Source organism: Mustelus asterias, unplaced genomic scaffold (assembly GCF_964213995.1).
Source record: "Mustelus asterias unplaced genomic scaffold, sMusAst1.hap1.1 HAP1_SCAFFOLD_44, whole genome shotgun sequence".
Taxonomy (NCBI): Eukaryota; Metazoa; Chordata; class Chondrichthyes; order Carcharhiniformes; family Triakidae; genus Mustelus; species Mustelus asterias.
The window spans coordinates 910567-931644 of record NW_027590121.1 but is presented as its reverse complement, the minus strand read 5'-3'; the positions used below and the strand labels follow the sequence as shown (position 1 = coordinate 931644).

General features: G+C 44.5%; 2 protein-coding genes across 2 annotated transcripts in view; both read left to right on the top strand.

Annotated features, from left to right (window-relative positions):
- Nucleotides 1-21078, top strand: part of LOC144483022 (uncharacterized) — a 1062789-nt gene that overhangs the window by 842229 nt on the left and 199482 nt on the right. The gene's annotated exons all lie outside the window — the stretch shown is intronic.
- LOC144483007 (uncharacterized) overlaps nt 10075-21078 on the top strand; it is a 72898-nt gene continuing 61894 nt past the window's right edge. The window contains 2 exon segments of the mRNA XM_078201832.1: nt 10075-10765; nt 13177-13641. Coding sequence (XP_078057958.1) covers nt 10179-10765; nt 13177-13641 — 1052 coding nt within the window. The 5' untranslated portion in view covers nt 10075-10178.

Genomic DNA, 21078 nt, shown 5'->3' with positions numbered 1-21078 from the left:
GGCCCTTCGGCCAACGCTGATCACATTGTCCTCTCCAGACCAACCGCTTATTTCTCTCTATTCCCCGTCTGTTCATGTGTTTATCAAGATAAATCTTAAATGTCGCTAAGGTATCTGCCTCAACCACCTCACTTGGCAGTGCATTCTAGGCCCCCACCACCCTCTGTGTAAAAAACCTTCCCCCAACATCTCCACTGAACCTTTCTCCCTTGTCTGAAATCTGTCCCCTTGTAATTGTCATTTCTGCCCTGGGAAAAAGCTCCCAACTGTTCACCCTATCCAAACCCCTCATAATTTTATTAACGTCTATCAGGTCGCACCTCAGCCTCCGTCTTTCCAGGGAGAACAATCCCAGTTTATTCAATCTCTAGAACACTCAGATCCCTCTGCATCTCAGAGCTCTACAATCTCTCACCATTTAGATAATCTGCTTCCCTTTTATTCTTCCTGCCAGAATGTGCTGTCCTACCAGCAGTTCAGACCTGAGTAGAGGGAGCAGCACAGAGGTGGACAGTGCAAGTGAGTCATCCTGGGAATCCTCAACTTGAAATTCTTTTTCATTGCTTCATGGGAAATGGGCATTGCTGGATGGCCAGCATTTATGGCCCAGTCCTTGTTGCCCTTGAACTGAGTGACTTGCGAGGCCATTTCAGAGGGAGTTACATGTAGGCCAGACCGGGTAAGGACAGCAGATTTCCTTTCCTAAAGGACATTAGTGAACCAGATGGGTTTTTACGATAATCAACAATGGTTTCATGGTCATCAATAAATTCTTAATTCCAGATTTTTTTCATTGAATTCAAATTCCACCAACTGATGTGGCAGGATTTGAAACCCGGTCCCCAAATCATTAGGTGAGTTTCTGGATTAATAGTTCAGCAAGAATACCATCAGTCATCACCTCCCCTAGATCAACATGGAGTGTTGGAGAACAAGTCAGGAGCAGCACTGGGCACCCTAAAACTGAGATTCCAACCTGATTACTCTGGAACATGAGACTATAAGCATGCTAAACAGCAGAAGCAGCATGTTCCAGGCAGGGCCAAGCGATCCCACAAACAACGGATCAGATCAGAACTGCAGTCCCCCCACATCCAGTCGTGAATGGTGGTGGACAAGAGAAAGCTCCACAAACATCACCATCCTGAATGACTGGGGAAAGAAGTGGATCAGTGCAAACAACTGTGATTTGTGTTTGGTGATCGCGGATGTGTTACTGATGCCTTCCATGGATTCCAAGGCCAGGAAAGACACTCTGGAAGGTGTGGGGAGCTGGGACTTGTCCAGGAGAGTAACAAGGTATGAAAACTGAAATAATCTAGAACTAGGAAGGAGAAAAGGCCACAAAAATGCAGCAATTGGTAACAAGACATTGATTAATCTTTTCTTATCCTGGAGAAATGAAGGTCCCAGCTTTGTGTCTTAAACAATATTAGTTAATTTGACATTTATCCAGGGTAATAAACCCCAGCCCAGTTATAGCGATCACTAACATCAGCAAAAACACACCCCAACTCTCAGAATGAACATTGTTCAGTCCTGGATGTGATTAACAGCAGAATCCAATTCCTCCAGACACTTGTCAATTTGTTGGTGTGTTAGAAGATGGGTTGACTGAGTGAATCCCATCTCGCACTCAGAGAAGGTGAACGGTCTCTCTCCATTGTGAGTATGTTGGTGTCTCAGCAGGTGGGATGAGTGAGAAAATCCCTTCCCACACTCAGAGCAAGTGAACGGTTTCTCCCCGGTGTGAATGTGCTGGTGTGTTTGCAGGTTGGATGAGCGAGTGAATCCCTGTCCACAGTCAGAGCAGGTGAACGGTCTCTCCCCAGAGTGAACTTGTTGGTGCCTCAGCAGAATACTTGAGGTCTTAAAGCTCTTCTCACATTCAGAACATTTGAAAGGTTTCTTATCCGAGTGAACAAGTTGGTGTGATCTGAGGCTGGTTAAATAAATGAATCCTTTTCCACACAAGGAGCAGGTGAACGACCTCTCCCCAGTGTGAACTCTCTGGTGTTTCTGGAGGCTGGATAACAGAGTGAATCCCTTCCCACACACTGTACATCTGAATGGCCTCTCCTCATTGTGAACTCGCTGGTGTATCAGCAGATCACTTATGGTTTTATAACTCTTCTCACATTCGGAACATTTGAAAGGTCTGTTATCAGTGTGAACCAGTCGGTGTGTAGTGAGGTGGGATGATCGTGTAAATCCCTTCCCACACACAGAGCAGGTGAACGGCCTTTCCCCAGTATGAGTGCGTTTGTGTTCAATTAGATTCTGTGATCGCTTAAATAACTTCCCACAGTAAGAGCAGCAGAACTGTTTCTCGGTGTGAATAGATTGGTGCGTGACCAGGTCCTCAGGGCTTTCAGAGTTGTGATCACCGTCAGCATGGTTAAAAAGCCTCTCTTCAATGTGAACTTGCTGGTGGGTCAGCAGGTGGGATGACTGAATGAATCCTTTCCCGCACATGGAGCAGGTGAATGGTCTCTCCCCAGTGTGACTGCGCCGATGCGTTTCCAGCAGCGATGGGTAACTGAATCCCTTCCCACAGTCCCCACATTTCCATGGTTTCTCCATGGTGCAGGTGTTCTTGTCTGTTCAAGCCTTGTCCACACACAACATGTGTATTGCTTCTAAGTAAGGCTATTAAGGGTTATGGGACAAGGCAGAAAATTGGATTGTCATATCAGATCAGCCGTGATCTCATTGAATGGAGGAGCAGACTCGATGAGTCCAATGGCCTAATTCTGATCCTAATTCTTATGGTGTTATGGTTCTCTGCTGTGAATGGTGTGATGTTTCTTTCAGGCTGTGTAACTGGTTAAAGCTCTTTCCAGTCAGTTCACTCTCACTCAGGTCTGTGTCTCGGTGCTTTTCCAGTCACACTGATGTTTGAAATTGTTCCCCACCGCCAGAACAGACAAACATTTCTCCTTCCACATTTAAAGGTCGATGGTATTCAGGTTCTGATGAATTGAGTGACTCTGTCAGATGATGTGATGTTTGGTTTCCATTTCCCATCTGCAATTCATCACCCGTGTGGACCTTGTAAAAGACATTGACAGAGTCGGTATCACTGTCAGCACAGGACAGAAATTCACAACAAACAATCTAGTTTCCATGGAATATTATTTCAAATCTTGTTTCCCCAAATCTTGTGGTCCAATCGAACTTCCATCTGAACTGAACCAGAACTTTGTTTCCAGTGTTTGTGAGACACTCTGTCCCCTGAGTTGTGGAAGATATCGAGTGTTCCAGTCGACACTGTCTGCTCCCTCTCCAGGACCACACGAGCACGGACAAGAAAGTTAAAGTTTATTTTTATTAGTCACAAGTAAAGCTGACAGTAACACTGTAATGAAGTTACTGTGAAACCACAGAAGAGGAGCCCACAGCCAAGTTACCCTCTGCTGAACTACAAATTACTGTTTTAACCAGCCCCAAGAACAGGTCCAGGAAAAGATCCTCTGCCCTCCCCAGTCTCCTTCACTGGAGCATGGGGCAGAACGGAAGTGTAACTAAAAGTGGAGAAGCAGTTCCTTCAGGGGTTGCAATCTCTCACACTGAATATGTACATGGCTCATGGATTTCTCAAGGCTGCAAATTAATTTAAAGAGGAGAAAAAACAGTGATAAACACAAAGGCAGGTTGTGAAATTGAGCTGAATGAATCTGGTAATTTGTGGAGCCGGCACAAGGAAGACGTGACTCCGGAAGCTGCTGGATTGTGATTAAAAACCCAAATGGTTTGTTAATGTTCTTCAATGCAGGAAACCTGTCACCCGTCCAGATCTACACAAGAATTCAGCCTCAATGGGAGGAGAAAGATAGAGATGAAACAGGGAGGGAATGAATGGTAAGGACTTTATACATCTACAACTGGACAAGAACTGACAGAACCTGCCAAACCACAACCTTCACCAACTCAAAGGATGCAGGAAAACTATCACCTCCAAATGTCGTTTTCAATCTAAAATCTTAAAACAACTTGTAATCCTGAAGTAACCTGCATCCTCCTGCATTTAAGGGGCAATTTAGCGTAGCCAATCCACCTAACCTGTACACCTTGGGGGTGTGGGAGGAAACCGGAGCACCTGAAGGAAACTCATGCAGTCACAGAGAGAATGTGCAAACTCCACACAGTCACCCAAAGCTGGAATCGAACCTGGATCCCTGGTGCTGTGAGACAGCAGTGTTGACCACTGTGCCACCCTGTGCCACTGTACTGTGTTGCTCGGAAATACGTTTTAGGATTTTGGCCGAGTGATAGTGAAGGCAGAGCAGTAAACTACCAAGTCAGAATAGTGTGTGATTCTGAAGAGTAAATGCAGGTAGTGGGGTTTCTGTGCACAAACTGCCCTTATCCATGTTGGGGAAGAGGTGTGTAGTTTTGGAAGCTGCTGTCAAAGGAGGTTTAGCCAATTGCTGATAATTCTAGTAATGTCCATGTTCCAGTTATTAATTTGAAAATTTTCCAAATGTAAATTTAATGAAAATCCCCGACAGAACTACTTTTTCCTTACTTGAAACACAGCTTTAAATGGTCCGTTTGTTTCCAGATTCAGTTCCATGAGCAACGCCTTCAACTAAACAAAATGAAAACACTGCAGCTGCTGGAAATCTGAAATGAAAAGAGAAAACGTTGGAAATACTCATCAGGTTAGACAGCATCTATGGAGACAGAAACAAAGTTTGCAGTCACTGATGCTCCTCTAATGAAACACATACCAATAGCTGCTGTTTAACGGGGCCGTGGATCCCACAATCCCCTGTGCCCCAGAAACAGCTCTATCCATCACACACATTTCCCATTATGACACTTCTATGTCAAGAGGGCAAGCTGTTTAAAAGTCATTAAGTTCCATTTTTGCGTGTTGATGTTCATTAAAGATACGGATCGACTTCCTCCTCATTATGTATCAATTTCAGATACTTTGGTCGAGAATTTCCATTCCCCTACTTTCTGGTGGATAATGGATGCCTTGAGTACTTAGATTACAGTATAATTTGATTCCTAATGTTATTGACTGCACCCCTATCCCTAATTTTTACATCGCAGCAAAAAAAGCTCACTGTTCACAAATGAGCAGTTTCGATGGCGTGCGCTTTACCCACCATTCCTCGCGGTGGGGAATGTCCCCTATCCCCAGCACAGGAGAGTTGTGCATGCGCAGTGAAACAGTGTTTGACGCATGCGCAGCGTGGATGATGGCAATGGGGAGAGACATTCGTCTGTCTCATCAGCAACCGGTAAGGATGCGGATACATGGAGGGATGATTGGAACCGGCAGATGGACGGAGAGGGTTTCTAAATATCTGGTGAAGATCTCAAACCTCTAATAGTAATCCGCAGGTCCCGTGTTTGCAGCTTCAGGCCTTTTTCCCGGGACGAGGCTCAGGTTAAGAGCCACCATCTTGATTCAGCAGGGAGCGGAGCGCATGCGCTGGGATCTTAGTGACGCAACAGTGAGTGGGAGGGGCTTCGGCGTTTTCTGCTCCCAACTGGGTCCTAGTGACCGGATAGCACAGCAAACTGAGCAACAGGTTTTAAACAGCTTCACCCACTCCCAGGCTACAGCTGATGTTTGCAGCCGAGAGAAGTCTGTGGGCAATGTACGTAGTCCAGAAGTTGTTTTTTCCTGTTTGGCGCAAGAGTGGTACGGGAATTGTGGCCAAGCCATGGCTTACAAGGGAAATTAGAGGTAGTATCAGATTCAAGGAAGAAGCATACAAATCGGCAAGAAAAAGCAATAGATCCGAGGATTGGGAACAGTTTAAAATTCAGCAAAGGAGGACCAAGGGATTGATTAAGGGAAAAATGGAGTATGAAAGTAAGGTAGCAGGGAATAGAAAAACTGACTGTAAAAGTTTCTATAGATATGTAAAAGATTGACAAAAACAAATGTTAGAAATGGGAGAATTCATAATGGGGAATAAAGAAATGGCTGAGGAATTAAATTGGTACTTTGCTTCAGTCTTCACAAAGGAAGACATGAATAATATACCAGATGGGCTGAGAGAAACATATTTTAGTCAGGGGCTGAAGGAAATCAGCATCAGTTGAGAAGTTTTTGGGGAAATTGATGGGATTGAAGGTGGATAAATCTCCAGGTCCAGATAAGCTTCATCCCAGAGTACTTAAGGAAGTGGTCCTGGAAATAGTAGATACATTGGTGGTTATTTTCCCAAATTCTTTGGAATCGGTAATAGTTCCTGCAGATTGGAGGGTAGCTAATGTAAACCCACTATTCAAAAAGGGAGGGAGAGAGAAAACAGGGAACTATAGACAAGTGAGCCTAACATTGGTACTGGGGAAGTTGCTGGTGTCTATTATCAAGGATTTCACAACTCGGCATTTGGAAGGCAGTGGTATAATCAGACAAAGACAGCATGGATTTACAAAAGGGAAATCATGCTTGACGAATCTATTGGAATTTTGTAAGGATGTAAGTAATAGAGTTGACCGAGGAGAACCAGTGGATGTGGTTTATTTAGACTTTCAGAAGGCTTTCGACAAGGTCTCACATAACAGACTGCTATGTAAAGTTAAAGGACATGGGATTGCAGGTAATGTCTTGAGATGGATAGAAAGCTGGTTAGCAGATAAGAAGCGAAGAGTTGGCATAAATGAGTCTTTTTCTGATTGGCAGTCAGTGACTAGTGGGGTTTGGCAGGGATATGTGCTTGGACCCCAACTCTTCACATTATATATTAATGATTTGGAAGAGGGAACGGAATGTATTATTTCCAAATTTGCAGATAATACAAAGTTGGGTGGGAGGGTGAGCTGTGAGGAGGCTGCAGAGATGCTTTAGCGTGATTTGGACAGGCTGAGTGTGTGGGCATCTGCATGGCAGATGCAGTATAATGTGGATAAATGTGAGATTATCCACTTTGGTAGCAATAATAGGAAGACAGATTATTACTTGAATAGGTGTAAATTGAGGGAGGGGTATACTCAACAAGCTGTTGGATTCCTCGTGCATCAGTCGCTGAAAGTAAGCATGCAGGTACAGCAGGCAGTAAAGAAGGCAAATGATCTGTAGGCCTTCATAGCAAGAGGATTTGAGTATAGGGATAGGGATGTTTTGCTGCAGTTCTATGGGGCGTTGGTGAGGCCACACCTGGAGTATTGTGTACAGTTTTGGTGTCCTTATCTGAGGAAGGATGTCCTTGTTATAGAGGGAGTACAGCGAAGGTTTACCAGGCTGATTCCTGGGATGGCAAGTCAGTCATATGAGGAGAAACTAAATCGGTTAGGATTATATTCACTGGAGTTTGGAAGAGTGGGATCTCATAGAAACTTAAAAATTCTAACAGGGTTAGACAGGGTAGATACAGGAAGAATGTTCCCAATGGTGGGGGGAGTCCAGAACTCGGGGTCATAGTTTGAGGATAAGGGGTAAACCTTTTAGAACTGAGGTGAGGAGAAATTTCTTCATCCAGAGGGTGATGAATGTGTGGAATTCACTGCCACAGAATATAGATCAAGGGATATGGAGGAACAGGAGTGGGGTGGGGGGGGGATTAGGATATTGAATTTGATGATCAACCATGACCATAATGAATGGCGAAGCAAGTTCGAAGGCTGAATGACCTACCCCCACTTCTAGATTCTATGTTTCAGTGAGAGAAGTTGCCTGAAGCGGTGGCAAAGAATTTGGTTACACTTCAGCCCCAGGCTCCTCATGTTTACATAGAAACATACTAGAAAATATAAGTCGGGAGGAGGCTATTCGGCCCTTCGAGCTTGCTCCGCTGTTCATTCTGGTCACGGCTGATCATCAAATTCAATATCGTAATCCCGCCTCCCCCCCCCCCCCCCCACCCCACCCCCCCGTATCCCTTGATCCCCAAGAAATGTATCTAATTCCTTATTGAAATCAGACTCTACTACTTTTGAGGAAGGGACTTCCGAAGATTCAAGACTCTGAATGAAATAAAACCTTCTCAGCTCTGTCTTCAATGGGCAGCACTGTTTTTTAAACAGTGACCCCCAGATTCTCCCATAAGAGTAAACATCCTCTCCACATCCAAGACCTTTCAGAATCTCGAAGGTTTAAATTAAGTTGCCTCTTACTCTTTTAAAGTCGAGCAGAAGCTAAACTTGAGCAGAGAATGTCTCTGGTGTTATTATGTGGTCATGATGTGGAGATGCCAGCGTTGGACTGGGGTAAACACAGTAAGAGTTTTAACAACACCAGGTTAAAGTCCAACAGGTTTATTTGATAGCAAATACCATTAGCTTTCGGAGCGCTGCTCCTTCGTCAGATAGAGTGGAAATCAGATTTTCCAGTCATAGAGTCATTCCAGCACAGAAGGAGTCCATTGGATAACTCGAGTCCATACCGACTCTCACTGTAACTTCATAGTTTTTCACAGTTTTTTTGTGATTTTCACAGTGACTTCATTGCAGTGTTAATGTCAGCATGCTTGTGACGCGAATTAATAAATTATCAAAAGTAAACTATAAATCCTCTGTCGTGCAATTCTGTCCGTCTGGAGTGGGTCCCATTCTGTAACCCTGCAGCACCCATCTAATCTCATTTAGAAATTATTGATCATCTCTGCTTGACTACCCCCACAGGCAGCAAGTTCAAGATCATAATTAATCACAACCCCCTGTATCTTCACCAACTGGAGCCATCCGATCCATTAAATATATTTTTAGTTCAGTCAGAGCAGAGATATTTGTATCATCGATAGTCACAGGTGAGGTGCCTGAAGACTGGAGGGTGGCAAATGTTGTGCCTTTGTTTGAAAAGGGCTGCAGGGAAAAGCCTGGGAACTGCAGGCCAGTGAGCCTCACATGGGTAAGTTGTTGGAAGGTATTTTGAGAGACAGGATCTACAGGCATTTAGAGATGCAATGACTGATTAGGGACAGTCAGCATGGCTTTGTGAGTGGTGAAGAAGGCATTCAGCGTGCTTGGTTTCATTGGTCAGAACATTGAATACAGGAGTTGGGATGTCTTGTTGAAGTTGTACAAAACATTGGTAAGGCCACACTTGGAATGCTGTGTACAGTTCTGGTCACCCTATTATAGAAAGGATATTATTAAACCAGAAAGAGTGCAGAAAATAATTATTAGGATGCTACTGGGACTTGATGGTTTGAGTTATAAGGAGAGGCTGGATAGACTGGAACTTTTTTGTCTGGAGTGTCGGAGGCTTAGGGGTGATCTTATAGAGGTCTATAAAATAATGAGGGGCACAGATCAGCTAGATAGTAAATATCTTTTCCCAAAGTAGGGGAGTCTAAAACTAGAGGGCATAGGTTTAAGGTGAGAGGGGCAATTTTTTCATACAGAGAATGGTGAGTGTCTTGAACAAGCTGCCAGAGGTAGTAGTAGAGGCGGGTACAATTTTGATTTTTAAAAAGCATTTAGACAGTTACATGGGTAAGATGGGTACAGAGGGACATGGGCCAAATGCAGGCAATTGGGACTAGCTTAGGGGTTAAAAAAAAAGGCGGCATGGACAAATTGGGGCGAAGGGCCTGTTTCCATGCTGTAAACCTCTGTGACTCTCGAGACTGTCTGGCAGCCTGCATGGAGATTTTCAGCTCTCTGTGTCCAGGACAGGAAGCAGCGAGCATGGATCTGTCAATCAGCCTCAATCAGCACTTTCAAGAGAATATGGAGGGTGAATATTAGATACAGCAGAGTGAGAATGGAGGGAGAGTGTGTGGGATGGAGATTTACAGCTTTTGGGGAATGAGAGAGGAAAGAATGTTCCACAGAAACTAGAATTGCCTGTTCTGAATTTTCATCCTGTACTGACTGTGATGACTTTTGTAAACTCCTTTTACAGGATATTAGAAGGTGAAGATTTACAGACAGAAATCTTAAACCAAACGTCACATCAACATCTGACAGAGTCACTCAATTCAACGGGACCTGAATATCATCGTCCTTTGAATCTAGAAGGAGAAATGTTTTTCTGTTCTGTCTGCTTCAGGAGATTTTAAACATCAGTGTGACTGGAAAGCACCGAGACATACACACACCAGGGAGAGAGTGCTCTAGTGCAATGCGTGTGGAAAACGCTTCAGTTGCACAGCCTGAAAAAACATCGCAGCATTCACAGCGGGGAGAGACTGTACCCGTGTTCTGTGTGTGGATGAGGTTTCAACTGATTGTCCGACCTGGAGAGTCACAAGGACACCTGCACCATGGAGAAACGGTGGAAATGTGGGGACTGTGGGAAGGGATTTAGATACCCTTCTCACCTGGAAACCCATCGACGCAGCCACACTGGGGAGAGACCGTTCACCTGTTCTCAGTGTGGGAATGGATTCAGTCGATTATCCACCCTGCAGACACACCAGCGAGTTCACAATGAGGAAAAGCCATTCATCTGCTTTCATTGTGGGAAGAGATTCACTCAGTCATCCGCCCTGCAGACACACCAGCGAGTTCACAATGAGGAGAGACCATTCATCTGCTCTCAGTGTGGGAAGGGATTCAGTCAGTCATCCAGCCTGCAGACACACCAGCGAGTTCACACTCGGGAGAGGCCGTTTACCTGCTCACAGTGTGGGAATGGGTTCACTCAGTTATCCCATCTGAAGACACACCAACGGTTTCACACTGGGGAGAGGCCGTTCACCTGCCCTCAGTGCGAGAAGGGATTTGCTCAGTTATCCACTCTTCAGACACACCAGCGAGTTCACACCAAGGAGAGACCGTTCACCTGCTCTCAGTGTGGGAAAGGATTCACTCAGTTATCCAACCTGCGGAGACACCAGCGAATTCACGAGTGATTCCAGGGGTTGGATTCTGCTGTTATTGTTTCTGCTCTCAGTTGCATCCAGGACTGCATTTTGTTCATTCTCACAGTTGGTCAATGGGGAGGGTCGGAGGGTTTCTTTCTGCTGGACTGGCCGGTCTCACCACTTTGTCTCCAGTGGCTGATAATCTTTTAACCTTGTTGCTAATATCTGGCTTTGGATTTCTCAAGGATCACAGAGTGAAAGAGCGTTAGGAAGTTAAAAGATATTTTGTTCACAATTATGTTTGGAAGCCTCGCAAAGCATGCAGAGGGAGTAGTGAGCATGAGGAACTGAAAGAGATTAGTATTCGTGAAAAAGTAGCACTGGAGAAATTAATGGGGTTGGAAGTGAATAAATCCCCAAAAGCTGCTGATCTACATCCCAGAGTTGGAAGAGGTGGCTGTGGAGATAGTGGATACATTGGTGGTCACCTTTCCAAATTCTATAGATTGTGGAATGGTTGCTGCAGATTGGAAGGTGGTAAATGTAACCCCACTGTTTAAGGAGGGAGAGAGAAAACGGGGAACCACAGACCCATCAGCCTGACATCAGCCGGAGGGAAAATGCTACAATCTATTGTACAGGATGTGATAACAGATGAATATGCACATTCAGAACAGGGGTACGTCCCTCAAGCCTGCTCCACCATTCAATACATACACAGCTGATCTGATTGTAACCTCAACTTCACATTCCCACCGACCCCCCAATGAGCTTCAGACTAAAACTCCCTCCTCGGGCAACATCTGGAAGAAATCAATGTTTCCCCCTTTCCATTTCTTTTCTCATTCTGGGGGGAATTGGGGACTTGCAGCAACTGAAGGGAAAGGAAGTGAATCCAGGGAGGCTGCAGACTCTGGAAAGGTTGGCCCAGGTCTCTCTCTCTCTCTCTTAAAGACATTGACATAATTTCCTCTCTCAGCTTGACACATGTATTTGTCAGGCTAAAAGGATGGTCTCTTTTCTAATGTTCACGGGCTGGTTTCCCCAGGAGATAGAAACCTGCTCAACCATCCATTATGATCATGGCCGATCATCCCTCCCAATATCCCTTCAGCGCCGAGAACTCTATCTAATTTCTTCTTGAAATCACACAATGTCTTGGCTTCAGCTACTTTCTGTGGGAGTGAATTCCACACATTCACCATTCTCTGGGTGAGGAAATTTCTCACTTCAGTCCTGAAAGGTTGACCCCTTATCCTCAACTCCCCCACCGTCAGGAACATCGAGAGATGGCTGACATTTAAGGGGACAGTAAATATAGGACAGACATCTGTCTAATGTTGTTACATGGTGCATAATTGGTTCTGTAACAAAATACATTTATTATTTCTAGTTTTGTAATATAGTACTTCAGCGACATTATATATTTCCATTATACATTCACAGCACAGGTGTCCATTCAGTAACTCGAGTCCATGCCGACTTTCTGTCGGACAATACAGTCAGTCCCACTACCCCTCTATAGCCCTGTTCCCCTGCAAGTTTATTTCCTTCAGATGCCCAACCCAATTTATTTTAAATTATTTTTCTCCACTTCCACCACTGGTGTGATTTTCTGATTATACCCACTCGCTGTCTAAATAATGTTCTTCCTCACACACCCCCTACTCTATCTCAAATTAAAAGATACAGTACTCTCGATCAAACATTTTCTGGACAGTTAATTGTGCATCTGAAGAGATATATGTACATTTACTGAATTAAAATGTTTGGGTGTCTGACTCCAGAACCTTGTATCGATAGATCAACATGACTCACTGATTCAGGAGAATTGGGAGGGTGAATATTAGACACATCAGAGTGAGAATGGAGGGACAGTGTGTGGGACGGAGATTTACAGCTTTTGGGATTTTTAAAAATGTATTAGTGTCACAAGTCGGCTAACATTAACACTGCAATGAAGTTACTGCGAAAATCCCCAAGTCGCCACACTGTTTGGGTACACCAAGGGAGAATTTAGCATGGCCAATCCACCTTACCCGTGGATTGTGGGAGGAAACTGGAGCACCTGAAGGAAACCCATGCAGTCACGGGGAGAATGTGCAGACTCCACACATCACATCAACATCTGACAGAGTCACTCAATTCACCGGGACCTGAATATCATCAGCCTTTGAATGTAGGAGAAATGTTTGTCTTTTTTGTCTGCAACAGAAAATTTTAAACTGGAAAAGCACCTGGACGCACAGAGATCCGAGTGAGAATGTTTCAGCTTTAACTAGTTACACAGTTTTTCAAAACATTACCCTTTGGAGTCGGGAAAGACACTCTCCGTGGTCTGTGTTTGTGGACACCTCAGTTGGTTCTTGAACGTGGAGAGTCACAAGGACACCTGCACCATGGAGAAACCTTGGGAATGTGGGAAGGGATTCGTTACCCCATCAAGACTGGAAAGTCACCGACGCGTTCACACTGGGGAAAGGCCATTTACTTGCCCTGATTGTGGGAAGGGAGTCACTCAGTTATCCCACCTGTGGACACACCAGTGAATTCACACTGGGGAGAGGCCTTTTATCTGCACTGAATGTGGGAAGGGATTCACTCAGTCATCTAACCTGCTCGGACACCAGCGAGTTCACACTGGGGAGAGGCCTTTTATCTGCACTGAATGTGGGAAGGGATTCACTCAGTCATCTAACCTGCTCGGACACCAGCGAGTTCACACTGGGGAGAGGCCTTTTATCTGCACTGAATGTGGGAAGGGATTCACTCAGTCATCTAACCTGCTCGGACACCAGCGAGTTCACACTGGAGAGAGGCCATTCACCTGCACTGAGTGTGAAAAGGGATTCAGAGATTCATCCACTCTGCAGAAACACCAGAGAGTTCACACTGGGGAAAGACCATTCACTTGCTTTGATTCTGGGAAGCAATTCCAAGATTCCTCCACCCAGGTGAGACACCATCAATTTTATACGGGGAGAGGCCGCTCACCTGCTCTGACTGTGGGAAGGGATTCACTCAGTTATCCACCCTGCAGACACACCAGCGAGTTCACAATTGCTTACATGAGGTGGATTCTTCTGTTAATCACATCCAGGACTGAACCATGTTCATTCTGACAGTTGGTGACGTGGGAGGGTCGGAGGGTTTCTTTGAGCCTGGGAGAGCACATTTCCACTGAATGATCCACAAAAACTGATGAAGGACATTTATTTACTCCAGGAGAGTAAATAGTGTTTTCCCCCGACTACATGCAGTTCTACAATAAACGCAGAAAGAACTGGAAAAATGCAGCCGGTCTGGCAGCATCTGTGGAGAAGAATTTTGTAGAACAGAAGCAAAAGGCGAGGTAATGGTTGTTGTAAAGAAGTGAGTGTTCAGGACAGAATAATGAACATCTCTGTCTGAAACAAAAAAACCATGAAAACAAGTTCAGGGTGTGAAGTTGTTGAACTCAATGTTGAGTCCAGAAGGCTGTAAAGTGCCTCATCGGAAGATGAGGGGCTGTTTGTCCAGCTTGTGTTGGGCTTCTCCGGAACATTGCAGCAGGTCGAGGACAGAAATGTGAGCGTGAGAACAAGGTGGTGAATTCTAATGGCAAGCAAGCGGAAAGTCAGGGTCATGCTTGTGGACTGAGCGGAGGTGTTCCACAAAGAGGGCAGGGAACAGGCTGCAGGTGAATTAAAGAGAAACCATTTGTGTACAGAACATTGTGAACATCCTTTTACTCTGGTTGTCTTTGATCCTCAAGTCATTTTCTGTTTATTTTAACCATGTTCTGTTTCATTGATAAACTTTTATCAGTAAAAATATTTGATTGTTCTGGACTTTTCCTGGTGAGATTGATGCACTTTAGGGAAAGTGGGTGAGAGGGGTTGGCAGGCTCTTTAACAGAAAGTGAGTCCCTCTAAGGTAATTGGCAAAGGAGCCAGAGGGGGAGATGAGATTTTATTTTTTTGACAAAGCGAGTTGTTCTGAACTGCCTGAAAGCAGATTCAATAGAATCTTTCCAAAGGGCAAAGACTTGAAAGGGAAGAATTTGCAGGACTGTGGGGACAGATCAGTGTGGTAGGATGAATCAGACAGTCCTTTCAAAGAGATAGCAGGGGCACGATGGGCTGAATGGACTCCTGCATCCTGTCAATCTCAGCCTCCTGCTTTTCTGCAGGTTAAAAGGGACAGAATTCAGTGCAGCCTCTTCCCTGTATCTGTATTTAAAGAGACAGGTTTCTCTTTAGCTCTGAGTGACTGATATAACAATTGGTTGGAGGCCCATTTCCCACTCAGTCCTCCGGCACCTTCCTGTCTCTCTATTAGTGCGATGCCCATGGCAGTTTCCCAACTGGGGCACAGGCCCCATTATTCTCAGCTAAATTCAGCCCTCAGCTCCGTCACCTGGCTGTCATTAACACAAGCAATAGAGAGACAGAAAGGTGTCCCAGGCTCAAATGGGAAATCGAAACGTGTGGCTTTTAATGAACTGTTAACATCTCTGATGATCAACAATTTTTTAAAAATGAATTCTAAACCCAGGAAACAAATTAAAGAATCACATGACAAAACTTCAAGTTTTCTGATGTTTACTCCAACAAACTGGAAACAACAATGATTAAACACTTTTTTATAGGGAACATAGCCCTTAAACTATAAAATTAAACTTTGCCCTTTTACTCTTAACACCATTAAATATCCACTCAATGGCAATAATCATGGGGGACTTCAACATGCACATTGACTGGCAGACTCAAGTCGGTAAGGGTGGAATGGAGGAAGAGTTCTTAGAATGCTGTCGGGATAGTTTCCTTGAACAGCATGTTACGGAACCGACGAGGGAACGAGCTATTTTGGATCTGGTATTGTGTAACGAGGTAGGTAGAATTAAGGATCTTATTGTGAAGGACCCTCTTGGGTCTAGTGACCACAATATGGTCGAATTTCTGATTCAGATGGAAGAGGAGAAAGTTTGGTCCCAAACCAGTGTCCTCTGTTTGAACAGAGGGAAATATGATAGGATGAGGGATGAATTGGCTAAGGTAGACTGGGAGAGCAGGCTGGCAGGTAGGATAGCTGAGGAACAGTGGAGGATTTTTAAGGAGATCCTTTTCAGTTCTCAGCAAAAATATATTCCAGCAAAAAACAAGGATTGTAAGAAAAGGGAGAACCAGCCGTGGATAACGAAGGAAATAAAGGAGAGTATTAAAATAAAAACAGCTGCGTACAGAGTGGCCAAAAATAGTGGAGAAACAAGTGATTGGGAAAAATTTAAGAAACAACAAAGAGAGACTAAGAAAGCGATAAAGAAAGGAAGGATAGACTATGAAGCTAGGCTAGCAATTAATATAAAAAATGATAGTAAAAGTTTTTATAAATATATAAAAAGGAATAGAGTGGCTAGAGTGAATGTTGGACCCTTGGAGGACGAGAGGGGGGAGTTAATAGTGGGAAATGAGGATATGGCTGAGTCTTTAAATAAGTTTTTTGTGTCGGTCTTCACGGTGGAGGACACAAATAGTTTGCCAAATATTAACGATAGAGGGTTGGCAGCAGGAGAAATACTTAATACAATTAATGTTACCAGAGAGGCAGTGCTGGGTAGACTAATGGGACTGAAGGTGGATAAGTCCCCGGGTCCGGATGGAATGCATCCCAGGGTATTGAAAGAAATGTCAGAGGTAATAGTGGATGCGTTAGTGATTATTTATCAAAACTCGTTGCATTCTGGGGTAGTGCCGGTTGATTGGAAAACGGCTAATGTTACGCCGCTGTTTAAAAAAGGAAGGAGACAAAAGGCGGGTAACTATAGGCCGGTCAGCTTAACGTCTGTAGTAGGGAAAATGCTGGAATCCATTATTAAAGAGGAGATAGCAGGGCATCTGGATAGAAATGGTTCGATCAATCAGACGCAGCATGGATTCATGAGGGGAAAGTCGTGCTTGACGAACATGTTGGATTTTTATGAAGATGTGACTAGGGCGGTTGATGGAGGAGAACCGGTGGATGCGGTGTTTTTGGATTTCCAAAAGGCGTTTGATAAGGTGCCCCATAAAAGGCTACTGAAGAAGATTAGGGCACACGGAGTTGGGGGTAGTGTGTTAAAGTGGATTGGGGACTGGCTATCCGACAGGAAGCAAAGAGTCGGAATAAATGGGTGTTTTTCCGGTTGGAGGAAGGTAACTAGTGGCGTGCCGCAGGGATCGGTACTCGGGCCGCAACTATTTACCATTTATATAGATGATCTGGAGGAGGGGACGGAGTGTAGGGTAACGAAGTTTGCAGACGACACAAAGATAAGTGGAAAAGTGAATCGTGTGGAGGACGGAGAAGATCTGCAGAGAGATTTGGACAGGCTGAGTGAGTGGGCGAGGATATGGCAAATGGAGTATAACGTTGAGAAATGCGAGGTTATACACTTTGGAGGAAATAATAACAAATGGGATTACTATCTCAATGGAAACAAATTAAAACATGCTACCGTGCAAAGGGACCTGGGGGTCCTTGTGCATGAGACGCAAAAGCCCAGTCTGCAGGTACAACAGGTGATCAAGAAGGCAAATGGGATGTTGGCCTATATTGCGAAGGGGATAGAATATAAAAGCAGGGATGTCTTGATGCACCTGTACAGGGCATTGGTGAGGCCGCAGCTGGAATACTGTGTGCAGTATTGGTCCCCTTATATGAGGAAGGATATATTGGCATTGGAGGGAGTGCAGAGAAGGTTCACCAGGTTGATACCGGAGATGAGGGGTTTGGATTATGAGGAGAGGCTGAGGAGATTGGGTTTGTACTCGTTGGAGTTTAGAAGGATGAGGGGGGATCTTATGGAGACTTATAAGATAATGCGGGGGCTGGATAGGGTGGAGGCGGAGAGATTCTTTCCACTTAGTAAGGAAGTTAAAACTAGAGGACACAGCCTCAAAATAAAGGGGGGTCGGTTTAAGACAGAGTTGAGGAGGAACTTCTTCTCCCAGAGGGTGGTGAATCTCTGGAATTCTCTGCCCACTGAGGTGGTGGAGGCTACCTCGCTGAATATGTTTAAAGCGCGGATGGATGGATTCCTGATCGGTAAGGGAATTAAGGGTTATGGGGATCAGGCGGGTAAGTGGTACTGATCCACGTCAGATCAGCCATGATCTTATTGAATGGCGGGGCAGGCTCGAGGGGCTAGATGGCCTACTCCTGCTCCTATTTCTTATGTTCTTATATTTTACCCTGCCTTGGAATGTTGACACTCTTTCTCCAAAAACCAGCCCAAAGTGATTCTTTACTCCCCAAGGGTTTATTTCCATTGTTTTCCTTTTCCAGTCGGGCAACCTTTAATCCCAGAACTGTCCTTCACAGTGATGGTTCTCCTGGACATTTTCCCACTAACACAAGCAAGGCGAATCTTCCAGCCTTGGTTCACAATTCTCAGAAATTTGTGACCAACATTCGACATCGGAGCAGAAGTCGGCCATTTGGCCCTTTGAGTCTGCTCCACCGTTTATTTACATCATGGCTGATCTTTTTGTGTTGCGTTCTCGTGCTATACCCGATACTTTAGATTCCCTTATCCAACAAGAACTGGTATAAAGGCAAAATTCTGCTGTTGTTGGAATCGCAAAACAAAAACAGAAAATGCTGGACAATCTCAGCAAGTCTGACAGCATCTGTAGAGAGAGAATAGAGACAACATTTTGAGTCAGGATTACTCTTTGTCAGAGGTGAAGACAAGGAAAATCTGACAAAATTTATCCTGTGAGGGTCAAGAATTGGGAAGCAATCTATTAAACCTCCTCTGAAGCACTCTCAATGCATTTGTATCATTTCTTAAATAAGAGACAAAGCTGCACCCAGTGTTCAAGATGCAGTCTCAGCAACGCCCTGTATAACTGAAGCAGAACATCTTTACTTCTCTGTTCAATTTCTCTCGTAAGCGAACAAAGAACAAAGAAAATTACAGCACAGGAACAGACCCTTCGGCCCTCCAAGCCTGCACCGACCATGCTGCCCGACTTAACTAAAACCCCCGACCCTTCCAGGGACCATATCCCTCTATTCCCATCCTATTCATGTACTTGTCAAGACGCTCCTTAAAAGTCACGACCGTATCCACTTCCACTACCTCCCCCGCCAACAAGTTCCAGGCACCCACTACTCTCTGTAAAAAAATCTGCCTTGTACATCTCCTTTAAACCTTGCACCTCGCACCATAAACCTATGCCCCCGAGTAAGTGACTCTTCCACCCTGGGAAAAAGCTTCTGACTATCCACTCTGTCCATGCCCTTCATAATCTTGTAGACTTCTATCAGGTCTCCCCTCAACCTCCGTCACTCCAGTGAGAACAAACCAAATTTCTCCAACCCCTCCTCAGAGCTAATGCGCTCCATACCAGACAACATCCTGGTAAATCCTTTCTGTACCCTCTCCAAAGCCTCCACATCCTTCTGGTAGTGTGGCGACCAGAATTGAACACTATATTCCAAGTGCGGCCGAACTAAGGTTCTATAAAGCTGCAACATGACTTGCCAATTTTTACACTCAATGCCCTGGCCGATGAAGGCAAGCATGCCGTATGCCTTCTTGACTACCTTCTCCACCTGCATTGCCACTTTCAGTGACCTGTGTACCTGTACACCCAGATCCCTTTGCCTATCAATACTCTGCAGGGTTCTGCCATTTACTGTATATTTCCTCTCTGTATTAGACCTTCCAAAATGCAATACCTCACATTTGTCCGGAATAATAAAGGATAACATTCCATTTGTCAGAACTTTGATTTATTTGAACTAAGATTTATGGGGGTTCTCTTGTTTACAATAACCTCCCTAATCGTAAATCACACCAGGTTCCAGTGTCTTGACCATGTCACAAGAAAGAACACTTTAAATGGTGAATTCAGAAAGTTTATTAATCATTAAAAATGTAACAAGTCAGAAAGATAAAAAACAGAGTGTCGATTAACAATTAATAGAGAAAGTTTAACTTAAACAATTGAACAGACTTCTCTCCATCCCTCTCAGACCAGGACATGAAGTGACCGCTCCAAAAACATTGATAACTTGTAAAACCAACAGCTCTCCACACCTCTCTGTAAACATATCTCCCTCCACCTCTCTCTACCAAATTACCTTCTCAAGATCACTTTTTTATACTTTAAAAATGTTAAAAAGCCCATCTTAGCCAATTCCCATAAATCTTCAATTATGAACGAAAATAGACACGAGTTTTCAGGCGATTTAAAAAGAAATGAACTGTCTGCTGAAAGGGTTAACTTTTCTACAGAACCTAAAGGGGTGGGGAGTGAGCAGAAAAAACTTGGCACACAATTACATCACTTTACACAAGTTTAAAACAAAACAAATGATTTTAAACTTCATCTATTAATTTTTTTGTTATATTCCTCAATCTATTTACTTTAATTTGATCAGTTTTTGTTAGGGATGGGTAACTTCTGTTCTTTATAAACTGGTTCACTCATTTTGTTTATTCTACATAGGCTTGGAGAATCAGAACCCAGACTTTATCATCCTTATCCTTTTTCTCCCTTTGTCACCACTCCCTCTGTTTTGTGGGAGGGTCGTGGGGATTCCAATCAGAACTAATCATTTTATCATAAAAGTAAAATACTGCGGATGCTGGAATCTGAAACAACAACAGAAAATGCTGGAAAATCTCAGCAGGTCTGGCAGCATCTGTGGGGACAGAATAGAGCCACTCGACAGTGCAGAAGGAGGCCATTCGGCCCATCAAGTCTGCACCAACCACAATCCCACCGACCCTATCCCCAGCATTTACCCTGGCTAGTCCCCCTGACACTAAGGGGCAATTTATCATGGCCAATCCACCTAACCCGCACTTCTTTGTACTGTGGGAGGAAACCGGAGCACCCGGAGGAAACCTACACAAACACGGGGAGAATGTGCAAACTCCACACAGACAGTGACCCGAGCTGGGAATCAAACCCGGGTTCCTGGACCTGTGAGGCAGCAGTGCGAACCACTGTGCCACCGTGCCGCCCTAGTTTAATTCCAACTCATTCTGAGTAAATATTCTCACCAGGTCCTCTGTTGGGGCTCTGCTAAGCAGCTTTAATGGTCCATGATTGCAGAAACTGAGCAGTCACAGGAATGTGGTCAAGATAGTCCAGTCCCATAATGGCTCTCATTCAATCAGCAGTCCTTCAATTATAACAGAATATGTGGCTGTATGTAGCTGCCTCGGCCGTGGTCAACCCCAACACTGCCTTCCTGAACTGCTGCAATGCCTGAGGTGTAAGTACAGCCACAGTGCTGTTAGGGAGGGATTTCCAGCTACACATTCCAGACTTTCACTAACTGTTGGTGGATATCAGATTGATATATTCCATTCAACCAC